The sequence below is a fragment of the Manis javanica genome, chromosome 3, assembly GCF_040802235.1.
Source record: "Manis javanica isolate MJ-LG chromosome 3, MJ_LKY, whole genome shotgun sequence".
NCBI lineage: Eukaryota > Metazoa > Chordata > Mammalia > Pholidota > Manidae > Manis > Manis javanica.
Genome location: NC_133158.1, coordinates 32732886 through 32749078, shown reverse-complemented (window position 1 = coordinate 32749078; position 16193 = coordinate 32732886). Strand labels below are relative to the sequence as shown.

The window sequence follows — 16193 nt, the reverse complement described above, 5'->3', positions numbered from 1 at the left end:
CAGCCTCCCCAGATGGCAGCCCCTCCTGGGAAGGAGGGTCTGCCAGGTTCTAGCTGGGCCCTTCCACAGACCAGAACCCGGCCCAGTCCCTGGCCTGGGTGACAGCCAGAGCAGCCACTGGGGTCTCCCTGGAGCCACTCCTCTGGACACAGGGTTACTAGACCTGTAACCAAAAAAGAGCTTTTGGATTCTACCAGTATGTGCTAGAAGCAAGATGAAAAACACTGTGGACTTCAGATATAAGCCAACGCATATATGGCCAATTAATATACAATAAAGGAGCCATGGATATACAATGGGGAAAAGACAGCCTCTTCAACAACTGGTGTTGGCAAAACTGGAGAGCTATATAAAATTCATATGGAACCACAAAAGACCCCGAATAGCCAAAGCAATCCTGAGAAGGAAGAATAAAGCTGGGGGGATTATGCTCCCTGACTTCAAGCTCTATTACAAAGCCATGGTAATCAAGACAATTTGGTACTGGCACAAGAACAGACCCATAGATCAGTGGAACAGACTAGAAAGCCCAGATATGAGCCCAAGCATATACAGTCAATTAATATACAATAAAGGAGCCATGGATATACAATGAGGATATTACAGCCTCTTCAACAACTGGTGTTGCCAAAACTGGACAGCTACATGTAAGAGAATGAAACTGGATTAGTGTCTAACCCCATAAACAAAAGTAAACTTGAAATGGATCAAAGACTTGAATGTAAGTCATGAAACCATAAAACTCTTAGAAGAAAACATAGGCAAAAATCTCTTGAATATAAACATGAGCAACTTTTTCCTGAATGCATCTCCTCGGGCAGGGGAAACAAAATAAAAAATGAACAAATGGGACTACATCAAGCTAAAAAGCTTCTGTACAGCAAAGGACACCATCGATAGAACAAAAAGGCATCCTACAGTATAGGAGAATATATTCATAAATGACATATCCAACAAGGGGTTAACATCCAAAATATATAAAGAACTCACACACCTCAATACCCAAAAAGCAAATAACCCTATTAAAAAATGGGCAGAGGATATGAACAGGCACTTCTCCAAAGAAGAAATTCAGATGGCCAACAGGCACATGAAAAGATGCTCCACATCACTAATTATCAGGGAAATGCAAATTAAAACCGTAATGAGATTTCACCTCACCCCAGTAAGGATGGCCAACATCCAAAAGAAAAGAAACAATAAATGCTGGCAAGGATGTGGAGAAAAGGGAACCCTCCTACACTGTTGGTGGGAACGTAAATTAGTTCAACCATTGTAGCAAGCAATATGGAGGTTCCTCAAAAAGCTAAAAATATAAATACCATTTGACTCAGGAATTCCACTCCTAGGAATTTACCTGAAGAAAACAGTATGTCTAATTCAAAAAGACATATGCACCTCTATGTTTATCGCAGCACTATTTACAATAGCCACGATACGGAAGAAACATAAGTGTCCATCAGTAGATGACTGGATAAAGATGTGGGACACATACACAATGGAATATTACTCAGCCATGAAAAGAAAACAAATCCTAACATTTGCAACAACATGGATGGAGCTAGAGGGTATTATGCTCAGTGAAATAAGTTAGGCAGAGGAAGACAAGTACCAGATGATTTCCTTCATTTGTGGAGTATAACAATGAAGCAAAACTGAAGGAACAAAACAGCAGCAGACTCACAGACTTCAAGAAGGGACTAGCAGGTGGGGAGGTTGGGTGGGGAGGTATGGAAAGGGGATTAAGGGGCATTATGATTAGCACACACAATGTAGGGGGCTCATGGGGAAGGCAGTATAGCATGAAGACAAGTAGTGACTCTGTGGCATCTTACTACACTAATGGACAGTGACTGCAATGAGGTATGGGGGGGACTTGATAATATGGGTGAATGTTGAAACCACAATGTTGTTCATGTGCAACCTTCATAAGATTGTATATCAAATACGCATTAAAAAAATCACTGTGGGCTTGACTAGTTTTAGAAGGCTCCATGTAAGAGTTGTGACTCAAGCTGTACCTCAGGGAGAAGAGGATTCAGACACATGAATATTTAGTCAACAAAATCCTACCATGGGACAACTAAGTGCTGGGGTTTCAGAAAGGAACCAGGTCCAGTCATTGCTCCCCTGGTCTGATGGTCTAAATCCAGGTTTAAGACGGACGGCACAGGGAGTGGGTAGGAAGACTCTATGGGAGCCGGAGAACAGCCCCAACTCAGCTGCAGGGAGGCTGGAGCGGTGGTAAACTTCAAGAGAGTGACATGAAGCATGGATGACATGCAGGACAAGCCAGGCAGTACACAAGCTGGCGGTCAGGGAGAAATGTTCCAGGAAGTGGGAATGGTGTGAACAAGAGCCAGAGGGAGGTATCACAGTTGTATGAGTGGACAAAGAAGGGCCTCTGGGAAAGCGGTTTTCTCTAACCATGCAGGGGTGGAGCGAGCAAGAGGACAGGGCGTCTCTGCCCACACGGGGTGGAAGGCCACTTCTAACTCAAAGTCTAAGCATCTCGGCACTTACAGACTTGCACATTACAAGATGATTGTCCATATTTTGGGAGGAATTCAACTGGCAAAGGACTTGGCTTAGGATTATTTTAAAAATAAACAGTGGATTTCAAATATGGTTTGATCCACATTAAACTCAGACAATTTTCAAGGACACATCTACTACAAAAAAAAAAAAAAAAAAAAGGTTACCACACTGGAAAAGATTATCTGAATTATCTAAAACAGATCTGATTTAAATAATAATTTTGACCAAGGACACAGTTCACCATGACTTACTTCTTTGATGTGATTATAGGCATGTCTGTCTTTGTATCTGTAACAACAAAGAAGTTCTATCAGTTCAGACAAATTTTCCTTAAGGGGAAGAAATATTGAAAACCTAGAAAAGACAGAGAATTTCAAGATTCACAAATCACACATCTGGGAGGCTGGTTAATCCTGTCCAACCAGCAGGGGTGAACATGTGCCTCCACGCCACCACTCCCTCCCCCCACACCAACCACAGTGCCGCTGGACGCTGACGTGACCTCGGGATCCTTCCCGATGCTCAGCTGGGCAGCGACAGCACGTGAGAAGGCTCTGTGCCACCTCTGAATGCTCATGCCCCCAACTTTCAGCTGAGAATATGGAGGCCCCAGGGTCACACATATCCCCCCACTCTCTCGTGCTCTTGAAAGCATCTTCCGTGGAAGCTCCTCACGTGGGCCTCAAAAGGGTTGTCAGGGCAAATCTCACGGCTGTTAGGTTTGGGTATGGATCTGGGAGTTCTGGGCTCTAGTTCTAGCTCTGGGCACCTGGATGGATGAGGCTTTCCACTTAAAATGTTTACTGGGTCACCAAAAGGTGTGGGGTTTGTTCCTGATCCTCCCTGATCCTGCCTTTGGGCAAGTCGTTTCCCCTTTCCTGAACTCAGCCTCCCCTTTGTGCATTAAGGGCTCGGAATAGATCATGTTCAACTTTAAAACCCCAGTTAAATGAGTCTGCAGACTCCTGTCTCCTAGGAATTTGTCAGTTTCCTATGTCATGACTTCCCTCCTCTGATAATTAAACAATAAATGACAATTTAGCAAGTTTTAGTGACAGCCTCTCATGTGCCACCACTAGAGAAACAGATGTAATAAAGCAAACCCCCTCTCCTGGAGACACAGTCTAGCTGCGGAGACAGACCAGAAATGACTGATTCTAACCCAAGCTGATACATGATGAAGTAAAGTTATCATAAAGGTTAACTTTACCTGGGAGAGTTAGGAGAAAACACAAAGGAGGGGGAATAATTGTGCTGGGCTCTGAGGAATGAATGAGTTCACCAGGTAGACCAGGGGAAAGCAGGCAGAGGAAACGACGCACAAAGGCTGAGAGACAGCAAATGCAGGGCAGGTCCCCAGAATGGCAAGAAGCCTAAGGTGGCCACAGTGCCAGCAAGCAGGAGAGGGGATGGAGAGGAGGGTGGAGATGAGGCTGCAGTCAGATTTGGAGAACCTCCCAAATGGACATTTGAGATTCACTTCTTTAGGGCAGCCTACAGCCTTGATTTATTTCTTCAGCATGAATTCATTTCCTTCAAATTTCTTTCAGTATTTAAAACTTAGTTACTACAAAGTTCAAAAAAAGATTCTCAACTGTTAAGATTATCACACCACTTATAATATATATTTTGTTTTTTCCCCTCAAATATTAGTAACTGCTGGGTGATGGGTATTGACAAGGTCAGCCTGATATTTCCTCTATTTCTCTCTCTTTTTAAAATGCTTACTATGAAAAAATTTCCAAACATACAAAAGTAGAGAGACTAGTAATAAATTCTCATGTTCCCATCACTCAGCTTTAACAATTCATGGCCAATCTTGCTTCATCTGTTCTTCTGCCCACTCCCTCAGGCTCTTGATTATTTTGAAACAGAGCCCTCATATATTATCCCATCTCTAAATAGCTCAGTATGTATTTCTGTATAGACTCTTTAAAAAAAATCATAACCACAATACCATTATCACATTTTAAAAATTAGCTCCTTCAAATCATCCGAAATGTACGCATTGTCTCACAATTTTTCTTTTTTGCAAAGTCCATTTAAATCCTCAAAGGCCTATACATTGCAACTGAACTCATGTATCTTGAGTTGATTCTAATATATGTTTCCCCATCATGCTTTTTCCTCTAAATTCATTTTTTTTGAAAAACTGGGTCCTCCGTTGGGTAGACCTGCCCCAAGTCTTGCTTCAGATGATGACATCCCTATGGTGCTGTCAGGGTGGTGCTGCTAACGGTGGCACAGGCCCGCTGCCATCCCCACACTGTGGACAGTCCAAGAAGAGATGAAGGGCTTGTGCCAACCTTTAAGCAATAGTGTCCCTCAGCACACTGCTTAGTTTCGCTCACCTTGTTTTCACAGCCATATTTTCATGGAGAAGGAAGCTGTAGGTAAGTAGCTAAATGGCTGTAGCTAAAAACAGAGTGGAATCTATTTCTGTTCTGGTACAAAGGTCTTATCCTGCCGCACTTTAGTACTTCGAGCAGCACTGGCTTAGCAGGTTCCTCTGTCCCTTGTGTGTTCTGTGAATTGCTACAACCACACACTTGATCAGATTCAGGCTCAATTTTTTCTCCACATCATAGGTGGTGCTGTGTGTTTCCACTGCAAGACACAAACGTCTCGTCTCTTTTTATGTCATCAGCACTACAGTTGTGCAATGCTTAGATCTAATAATTCATCAGAGGCTGCAAAATGGTGATATTAGTCCTATTATCCCCTCTTTGGTTATTAGCAGGATTCTTCCATAAGGAGTAAATTCTCACTACTTGGTTATCCCAAGAAACAGTTCATGTTTACCAGTTTTCAAAATGATGAATCCACCCAGCTGAAAAGTAAATTTTTTCTGGTATCAGTATGAACTAAAGGACTCAAAAATTTTTGGGAGGTATTATTATGAATGAATGAATTTAAAAATAGACTGTAGTATTATTCTTATTGATACTCAAATATTTCCATCTTTAGCCAGTGGAAGCCTCTTTTAAAACATGCCTAGTAGTTTTTGATAGCTTCTTTGCTTCCTGGTACAAGATATTTCATGTAAAAAATCCTCTTAACCATACCAATGTTATCGCTCTTGCTTTATCACCCAATATACATAACAGTGGTATATCTCAGACTATCAGTACCAAGACTACCATCTAAAAACTGCTGAAAACATGTAAAGATTATTTTTCAGCTTTTTATCTTGAGAATGTAAGCCAAAGTGATTGCACTGATGGCCCCAATTCTTCAGGTCTTCCACCTGCCAAGTCCCTTGCCTCTGAGCCAATGGCTTATTAGCAAACACGATGCAAGCAGGGGCCTGAAAAGCACCGGCACCCTGGGGCTTGCTCCTGACCCTCCAGCATAACCATGAGAACATGCTTGGGCTAGCCTGCCAGAGGATGACACACGTGGTGCTCCTGCCCCTCATCCCAGGTGCAGCGATGCTAGAGCAGCTGACGGTCAGCCAAGATCAGCCCATCCCACAAGATCCATTACCGGACTAGATCTGTAACTAACCAGACCAATAAGCACATCCAGCGTGGTCAGCAGACCTACCCAGCAAACCTGCAGACTGGTGAGCAGCTGGGTTGCTGTTCAAAGCCACTGGCTTTTGGGGTGGTTTGTTATACAACATTGTGGCAAGAGGTAATGGATATACAGTCTATCTCATTAGGATTAAACCCTCAAATTACCATGTTTTAAAGTCACTCAAAATATTTTCCCCCTTGTGGCTATGCCACCAATTTGATATATAGGTTCCATTTTTTTTTCCTTAAAGGATTATTTAAAAATTTTAACTTTGTTTTGCCATCATGTAATATATTTACAAGGTTCCAAAGTCAGATGTATAATGTCTTGCCTCTTTCTCCAATTCCACCCCTCCTCCATAGGCATTAAAAAAAAAAAGATTGATCCTTTCTTATATTTCACAAGTGTATTTAACCCCCGCAAGCCTTTAGATAAACTACAGCACACCATGCAGACTATCCTTTACCTCACTTTCTTCACTTAAAAATATATCCTACTGATCCCTCATTCCTGTCAGCTCCGCAGCACTCCATTATATGAATGCACAGCAGTATATTCAGCTGATGACCCTCTAGTGGATATTTAGGTTGTTTCTAGTCTTGAGCTAAAACTGTAAAACTCTTAGAAGAAAACAGATGGGAAAATCTGCATGAGCTTGGATTTGGCAATTGTTTCCTAAATATAATAACAAGAGCATATGTGAAAAGAATAAAAATAGATAAATTGGACTTTGTTAAAATTAAAAACTTTTACCATTTCACACTCATTAGGATGACTATCATCAAAAACACAAAATGGAAAACAACAAGTATTGACGACGATGTGGAGAAGCTGGACCCTTTTAATAAATCGCTGGTGGGAATTTAGTAAAATAGTGCAGTTGTTAAGGCAGTTTGGCAGTTTCTCAAAAAACTAAAAGAGAATTATTATATGATCCAGCAGGTCCACTCCTACGTATACACTCAAAGGAAATTAAAACATAGGTCCATATAAAAACTTGTACATAAATATTCATAGCAATACTATTCTTAATAGTCAAAACATAGAAACAACCCAAGTGTCCATCTTTGGATGAATGGATAAACAAAACACGGTACATCCATACACTGGATTATTATTCTGGATGAATTTGATACATGTGATGACATGGATGAGCCTTGAAAACACTGCCTTATGGAAAGATACAAAGACTCCCTAATATGTGATGCCATTTATATGAAATATCTAGAATAGGCAGCATTATAGACACAGAAAACGTATTATGGTTACTAGTGGTTAGGGGGAGAGGAGGATGGGGGGAAAAAGTAAATGTATATATAATTTGGCTAGACCTCACTAAATTTTCCTCTCTAACGGTTGTACCACTTACACTCCTGCTGGCAGTGCATGGAGTGCTTCACAGGTCCTCACCAAAGGGGAATACTGTCAAACTTTTGGCTGATACCATCTGATTGCTGAAACGATCTCTCAGTGCAGTTATAATTTGTATTTTTTCTTATAATAAAATGTTTAAAAAAAGTCCTTAATTATGTTTTAGCCTGCTGGTATTGGTTACGTGATTACATGAGACCTTCTTAGAAGAATACACCAGAAGATTTATAAATTAAAGAGAATAACTATACACACTAGTATGTTCTAACAAATACATCTATGTCACAGTTACTGCTGTAGATTCTAATTTCAGAAATAAAATGTAACACCCATTTTACATACAGGGAGCAGGTAGTTAATTCCCAGAGCCCTCCACACACACAGTACTCTGCTAGGCAATGCTTAACAGAAAGGGCAGAATAACACTTTTAGTAATTCCAGAAATTAGATAGAACACATTCTCACCAACCACAAGACCCCTTGCATCATGCTTAAAATTATTCTAGTTGCTGTTTTTGGCAGTAAAATTGCCAGGGTACATGTTTCTTCTCTAGAATTTTACTACATAATCTGAGGAGTAAGATCAAAAGTGAAAGAAGATGCCCATGTGCCAAAAGAACTGAATGATGCACAAGTTTACCTTTCCATTTGGCAAGCAGCTTAGGATCTGAAACTGTGAAGTTTGGTCGGCTTCGAGACAGGACGCCTTTTCCAAAATAACCCTTATGGGAAGAGAGAAAACAAAGTCAGTTGAGGTTTAGTTATCAACTTTTTAGCTGAGGGTGAAGAATTCTTTGAGTTAACAAGAGGTTCCTTCCATTTTTTTCACAGCTTTCCATTTTCCCTCTGATTATCTAACGAGTACTAATGAAGATCTTAGCATTTCATGTCTCCGACCACTTGAGGAGTGCTGGTGACTCCAGTCTAGGTCAGTAAGCTGAAGGCAACAGGGCAGGAAGGTGGGGTTCCTTTGACTACGTGTAGGTCGGGAGCAGGGGGACTAAAAGCAGGAGTCAAGTGTTACAGGTACAAAAAGCTTCCTGGATTCTCCTGTACCCGGAATTATGTACTTATTTTCTTCCTGTGAACTCCAAAAACCAACACAGACTTTCCCATTTAAAAAAATGTAAACCCACAGAAAGTTGAAAGAATAATAAACTGAACACCCTTTGCCCTCCACCTGGATTTAACAATCAAGATAAATAATGCATCTAGCACTTCACAAAGCCTCTTGCTTAATGTTCTGTATTGTGCATGTGGAGAGAGAATGCCCATGGCCTAGACCTGTTTCAAGGATCATTGCCACCTACTGCACCCTACTTTGGCAAGGTGGCTGCAACATATATATTTCATATCAAATGTCTGGAGAAGGCACATTTTATGGGGACAGGAAATAGACCAGCAGGTGCCTTGGGCTGGGAGTGGGAGCAAGATTAAGTGCAGCGGGCACAAGGGAACTTGGGTCGTGATGGGAATGCTCTCCAGCTGGATGGTGGTGCCGGTTGCACAACTCTGTGAGAATTGCTGAACTGTACACTTGCCGCGGGTGAATTTTATGGCTCTAAATTATCCCTCAACAAAGCCGTTTAAAAATTGTCCCCAGTGATGAACTGGCTATGGGTGATATGGCTAATTCACCAATTGAGATATGGCTAATCTCAACCCAAATCCATCATTCATGGAAAACATCAAAAACCAGAACTTGTTCTCCTCTAACAACAGGTCCGCAACCAGAACGAGCAGATAAGGAGATAAGCCAACTGAGATATGGTTAATCTCAACCCAAAGCTATAATCAATAGAAAACAGCAAAAACCAGCGCTCGCTCTCGCTCTCATCTAAGAAGAGGTCCCCAGGGAAGAGTGAGCAGAGGGGGAGGTGGAGCACATGCTGAAAGGCTCTTCTGATTTGTCCGTGAGCCAGAATACATGGCCCCGTGGTTATCCCTGGGCACAGAACGGCTGTGACTGGGGAATTTTTACTCTTTACCCACTGCAGGTGTGTAAGCTGCTTGAAATTTTTTGACACAATGAACACACATTGCTTTTATAACTGAAAAACAAGAAAGGCCAATGCACTGGCCCTGCTTCATTGCTGAAATGTGATTGGTGGGTGGGGGGAGTTATCCTCACAATATATGGCTCTGGGGCACCTGATTCAAATTCTACTCTTCCTACACTGGACCAAACTGCAAGGAAAGAATGGTCATTTATGGTCTGTTTTGGGGGTGGATGGAGAAGAGAAAGGATTGTGGGCTCAGGGATGTCAGGAAGTAGCCAGCCAGGCCAAGGCCACCTGCACTTACTCTCCCATACAGCTGCTCAATATCTTCTGTGTTCCTCACAATCACATTGTTGTTTATCATTTCGGCACGGAATATTCTGAAGTCTTTCTTAGGACCACAGTCCTGACCAAAAGGGATCGGTAATGGAGACTCATAATTCTCATACACTCTTCTTTTCCTCTTTGGGGCATGGAAAACTGCTTCAGCCATTTCTCAAGGGTGACTGTTCTTTAAAGGGTATAACAAGGAAAAAGAAACAGACAGTCAATCAATAACTCACCCTGAACAAAAATGCAAATACATTTATTCTTAGGCTCAGAAAACCTTGTGGTCTGGAGAAAACATATTATTTACAAAGCAGTGAACTAAAAGACACAGAGTAATGAGAACATTTTGTACCAGTGGTGCAAATCCCATTCACCTGGAACATCTCAATTCCTAAGTGCCTAAGAAGTCAGTGGTTTTCTTTCTAACTATGGCTGACAAAACGGAGGCCTAGCGACTCCAAAGTCATGATGCTACTCAAACGTCTCAATAGGATTTCTGCCTATTACTCAGTCAACGGATACTTACTGTGTACCCACCAGAGGCTCCTAATAATCAGAGGTGCTGGGGATATTAAGGTAAGACTAGAGATACTTCCCTCAAATAATTAATCATGTAAGCACTTCATTTTCCAATAAAGGATTTTAAGATACATTCCAAACATTACGGCAATCATCTCCCAATTTTTAAATTCATTCATTCATTCGACCGAATTTACGTTAATAAATAACAATGATAGCAGCAGTTACTGTTTGAGTGTCTATTATGTACCATGAAATGCAAGTGGCTCAGAGTAGGGACTCTAAAGCCAGAGGGCCGGGATGGCATGCAGCTTCACCATACCTTAGCTGTGAGATTTTGGGTACAAGTTACTTGATCTCTCTGTGCTTTGGTTTCATGTGCAACATAAGGATAGACTACCTTATACAGGCACACCCCATTTTATTGCACTTAGCAGACACCTGTGGTTTTTGCAAGCTGAAGGTTTGTGGCAACTCTGGGTTGAGCACATCTATCTATTGGCACTATTTTCCAATAGCATTTGCTCACTTCATGTCTGTGTCACATTTTGATAATTCCTGCATTATTTCAAACCTTTTCATTTTATTATGGTGATCTGTGATCACTGATGATTTGCTGAAAACTCAGATGACTGTAAGCATTTTTTAGCAATAAGTATTTTTTAATTAAGGTATGTACATTGTTTTTTCAGATATAACATCATTGTACACTTAATAGACTATTTTATATGCACTGGGAAACCAAAAAATTCGTTTGACTTGCTTTATTGTGGTATTTACTTTACTGCAGTGATCTGGAACTGAATGCACAATATCTCTGAGGTATGCCTGTAGTTAAGACCCATTAACATGCTTAGAACAGTACCTGGCACTGTGCATGTTTGCAAATAATAATATCTGCTAAAATTATTATGGGGTGAGCAGTACCAACACTGCTTCACAGGTGAGGAAACAGATTCAGGTTGGAGAGATTTTGTGAAAGGCCTGGGAGACTGGTGGCACTGGATGATGGACCCCACGTCTGCTGAACCCAAAGCCCTGCTCTTCTCTCTGGCTCCTGCTGCAAACACAGGCTGCATCTGTCCATTTCTGTCTGAAGGCTTACTACTTCTCATGTTAGACACAGGCTGATGGGTTATGTTTAATTATGGAATTACTGTGCACCCAGCACTGTGAAGGAGTAAAGAAAGCAGAAGTTAGGGCCTCTCCCTTCCAAGCCTTACACTCAACCTGGGAAGATAAAACAAGCACATTAATGCACATGAAGCAAGCTAGAGATACCACCGGGCTGCAACTGAATAGCTAAAGGAAAGAAGTCAAGTTGAGTGCAGCATGCAATGAAGACAGCAAGCCACTCTGGATGCACTTCACTCAGGAAAGCTCGGCCATACACAAGGGGAAAACAAGGTAAGCAGTGCAAGAGACTGGCCTGCTGCTCCACTCAAAGAGATGTCCTAGAGTAAGACAGGACACTTGAATCCACTGCTCCCTTGGCCCTGGGGCTGGACTCGACTTAAGCTTAGCATGTACCAGGTGCTTGAAGATACAGTGGAGCCATACTACCCATGTTTAACCTATGTGGCTCCAAGCCCTTGCAAGGGAAAAAGGAAGACTGACTATTTAGGTGCCTCTTGCACTCCTAACAGCATCCAGCCTGGCAAAGGAGGTAATCAAGCCTGAGAGAACCAATGAAGATGGCCAACCTGAGGAAGAAGTGTGAGTGGCTTTAAGGGTTCATGACCATTAACAAGAAATTAACAGTCTTGTCCACTGTGTGATACTTTTATCTACCCTCTCAAAGAAGCTGAGGAATTAAATGGGGACAAAGAATAACATAGACCAAGGAAGAGCCAGAAAAACTGATAAACCAATTACAAAGCTAACCATGAAAAATAAGCATCAGCAATTTGGAATCTTCAGAGAATTGCCAAGGTATTCCCAGAAGCAAAATGCTAGAATTTAATTTCTAAATAAGATCTCCTAACAGAATTACATACTGAGCATGATTATATACATTACACACATACATGCACAGGTATTGCTGTATAGCATTAATAAAACCAGGTATACCGCATGTTAATGGGCAAGTAAGAGATTTTCTTCCGGGGTTATTTTAACTAGATTTTCACTTGCTAGGTTATCCATAAACCCAAGCCAACTACTGCATTTAGTACTCAAGAAGCTGGAAAAAACCCCCAGCAATTCATTCTAAAACTTAAACAATACTATGTTGGCTCTTTTGAGGCAGAATGTTGGTCTCTATGGTGAGGGACTTTCTAGGGATTTCCTGGAACAATTTAGACTTTATGAGGCTTTCCCTTTTATTAACTTAACTGCTGGTTAGTACTTGACTTGTAATACATTATTACATTTGGAATTTTAAAAGAAGAGACATTGTTTAGTGGCTAACTTCAAGAACTTCCAATTAAATTCTCTCAAAGAAGCAAAAATGAAAAGTTCTATTTTAATTTGCCTGGTTTGTTTGGGATTTTTCCTTTCAGATTGCTGTTTATGCCCTAAAAAAGGCAAGAATGAGCTATGACACTTGATAGTAACATTCTGCACTGTAACCCAAGTGTGTGTAATAGAAGGGTTCCTGCCCCAAATACTTTTTTCACAAAACCTCAAAATCCAAGCTCTCGTGTTACCTCTAACCACGTGAAAGCACGCACATGAAGAATTTGGCTTGTAGCAGGCCTATTTACGCAAAACTGCCTTTATGTGACCTTGCACCATTCATTGAGTCCAGTCAGTTTCATCTTCAAATAGAACAGGACTGAAAAACAGTCTGCAAGCTACTCAGATATTAAACAGAGTAATTATCTGATCCAGCAATTCCACTGCGAGGTAAAGATACAAGAAAACTGAAAACAGGTTCACTTAAGAAATTTGTACACAAATGTTTACAGCAGCATTATTCATAACAGGCAACAAGTGGGAACCCAAATGTTCATCAAAGATGAAAAATGTATCAACAAAATGTGGTCTGCCGTATAGTAGAATACTATCAACAATAATAAAGGAACGAAGTACTGCACGGGCTACGGTGTGCATGGGCCTTGAAAGCATTTCACTTCGAAGTAAAAGAAGCCAGTCACAACAGACCATATTGTGTAAGACCATTAATATGAAAGATCCAGAATAGGCAGGTCCACAGAGACACCACAAGTTGTGATTGCGAGGTGCTGGGGGAAGGGAGAAATGAGGAGTGACTGCTGATAGGTATGGGGTTTATTTTGAGGGTGATCAAAATGTTGTAAAATTAGTATTGAGTATACATTAGTATATACCACATAAAGTAGTATTGAATATACTAAAATCACTGATTTGTACATTTTACAAGGATAAATTTTAAAGAATGTGAATGATCTCTCAGTAGGGCTATTATTTAAAAAATTCAGGACAGACCAGGTAAATCTCTAGTTTCATAGTTTTGTGGAAGAGTTGTCTTGTGCTGAACTTGGAAGGCAAAGCAGAGGAGAAAGGACTGAATTTGCCATTCTCCATATCTGCAGTAAGCATTTTAAGAAGTATTTCCTAAGTGCCATGATAGGTGAACAGCATGATGTGAGATGTGGGATATAAGTAAAATTAAAGAGGAAACCATCATCAGTAGTTACAACACGCTAGTTACAACATGCTAGGCATGGACTGTGCTGCATGTTATGCATGGGGGTATTAGTATCATCAAACAGTCAATGAAACCGGTGCTTAGAGAGGGCAAGTCATTTGCCCAAACCCCAATAGTAGGGAAGATAGGAGGTTGGCAAGACAGGGAGACAGGGCATGGTTAAGAGGACTGGCCTAAAAGGGGACTCCTGCCTGAAGCAAACACAGATGTACAGGAAGGACTGGGCCAGTTGTCAGAGGGTTTGTGATGTGAAGGATGGTTTAGATTTGTAACCAGGACAAGTTCTTGAGCAGGAAATGACAACTGAAAAGAGATCAAGAAAATTAACCCAGGGTTGTATATAACAGCGGCTTTCAAGCTTGTCTTCCCTTAGAATCACCTGGGGAAATTAGAAGATTCCTACTGCCCAGGATTTACCTGCAGTTTCATCAGAAATTCTGGGGTGGGACCCAGGTGATTTCAACATGTAGCCAAAGTCGCCAACAACTGGAACAGGATGGCCTGTCCTAACTCACTTAATCCCAACAGTCCCCTGAGGTATTGTAACTATTCCCATTGTAGAAATGAGGAAAGGGACTCAGAGGATTATTTTTCCTTTCCAAAACCTGGACGTACCTGACTCCAGACGCCCATACCGTTTTAAGTGTATGTACTTTTCCACCAAAAGCAGCGCTTGTTCCTTATTTTTCCCTTGTGCAGAGAAGCTAACACCTTCTGGGGGGCCAGTAAATGTTTATTCCAAACAAAACAAAAAAGGGGGACGTCCCTTCACTTACTTCCCCAGCTCCCTGGGCCCACCTTGTCCAACAAACCTGGGTAAAATCTCCCACCCACCAAAGTTCACCTCCCAACTAAAAAATATTTGAAGTTCCAACTGAGTACCTCCTGGGCTAGGGTAGGCAAGGATGAAAGGGACAAGGCAAACAATCCTGCCTCTGGGGAGATTTCAAGTTAGAGCCTGAGACTAAGATATAATCGATAAATCTTTGAAGGCTGTTTTGAGGACTAAATGGGTATTATGGGAAGGTGCCCGTAGCAGGCCTACCATGTGGAAAATGCTAGTCCAGTCGGTAGCTGCAGCTGCAATAAATGACTACACAGAACCAAAAAATGTGAGGCCCAAGACATTCGTGAACTCCATGTTTTACTCCTTTGCTGTCTTCCTAAGCTGCCCCCCCAACCCCGCCCACCGCTGGCAACCCCACTGGCGGGGGAGGCTGCCCTCGGGCGCAGACGCTGTCGCATGCATCCCGAGGTCCTCAGCTCTAGGTACTAAACGTGGCGTAGATGTTTCCAGAAAAAACAAAGATCAGTGTGAAAGCTACAGGTGCACGAGGGAGTGGGAAAGGGGTGAATTCCAGCAGAACTAGTTAGCCCGGCTCCTCCTCCCGGCCCAGTCTGGTCAAGCTGTGAGAGCCGGGTAAAGCCTCTGGGCCCTTTGCGCTCTCGCCCGGAGGGGGCTCTCGGGAAGACGACGTCTCCTCTCACTGTGGAACCGGCCCGGCGTACAGGGGCCACGGAGACCGGAGCCCTAGGACACAGCCCGCTCAGCCGCCCGGCGCTTACCTTCCTTGGCCCCGCGCGCTCGTCGTTACCCGGCAACGCCGGCCGGAAGGCGGAGCAGCTGCCGTCAAGCAGTGCGGCCGCAAAGCTGGACGAATGCGCAGCCGCAGAGCTCGCGGGAGCGTCAACCCCTTTGCTGAGCGCGCCTGCGCACAGCGTGAAGGCGGGTGGGCTGTGCGTACTGCTGGCCTTTTGCAGAAGGTGAGGAAAGCTAAGGCGGACAGCTCTTTGCAGCTACTGTTTTCATTTACTCCTCACAATAATCCTTAAGGATCCACTTTGCAGATGAGATCTGAACTGACTTAATTGTCACATAGTTGTGGAGTTGAAACAAGAATCCACGTCTAAAGACTTGAGTCCTCACCCATGGGAGATGGCACACCTGAGGCCACCAGACTTTATTACGTATGATTCTGGCCCGCAGGAAACGGGCCCACTGGGCTCAGCCCTGACGCTGACTTCGGCTTTCTCAGTGCATGTGTGTAAGCTGCAGCACGCAGGGAATCTGTAAGGAAGCGCCCTCCTGCGGACACCTGACCAAAAGCCACTGCGTGCAGTGTCAAGGGTACAGGACCCGAGTCAGTCCTGCATTGGAATCCCCACCTTACCCCTCACTGGCTGTGCGGTCTTGAGTGCATGACTTAACCTTTTTGAGCCTCACTTTCATCTACTGAAAAATGGGTGGTCAGAGTAATGCGGGATAAGCAAAACAAAAGTGTGTT

At 42.6% G+C, this 16193-nt stretch overlaps 1 protein-coding gene across 8 annotated transcripts in view; it reads right to left on the bottom strand.

The window, feature by feature from the left end:
• Positions 1-15633, bottom strand: part of TSEN2 (tRNA splicing endonuclease subunit 2) — a 47294-nt gene extending 31661 nt beyond the window's left edge. For 6 of the 8 annotated variants that reach the window (XM_017655843.3, XM_073231056.1, XM_073231053.1 and 3 more), the window contains exons 1-4: positions 15475-15633; positions 9733-9939; positions 8069-8150; positions 2790-2826 (exon numbers count right to left, since the gene is read on the bottom strand). In XM_017655843.3, the coding sequence (XP_017511332.3) occupies positions 2790-2826; positions 8069-8150; positions 9733-9921 (308 nt within the window). In that variant the 5' untranslated portion in view covers positions 9922-9939; positions 15475-15633. Of the gene's footprint in view, positions 1-2789; positions 2827-8068; positions 8151-9732; positions 9940-15474 lie in introns of those variants that run through there. The other 2 variants (XM_073231054.1, XM_073231057.1) reach the window with 2 other exon arrangements.
• Positions 15634-16193: the final 560 nt, after the last annotated feature.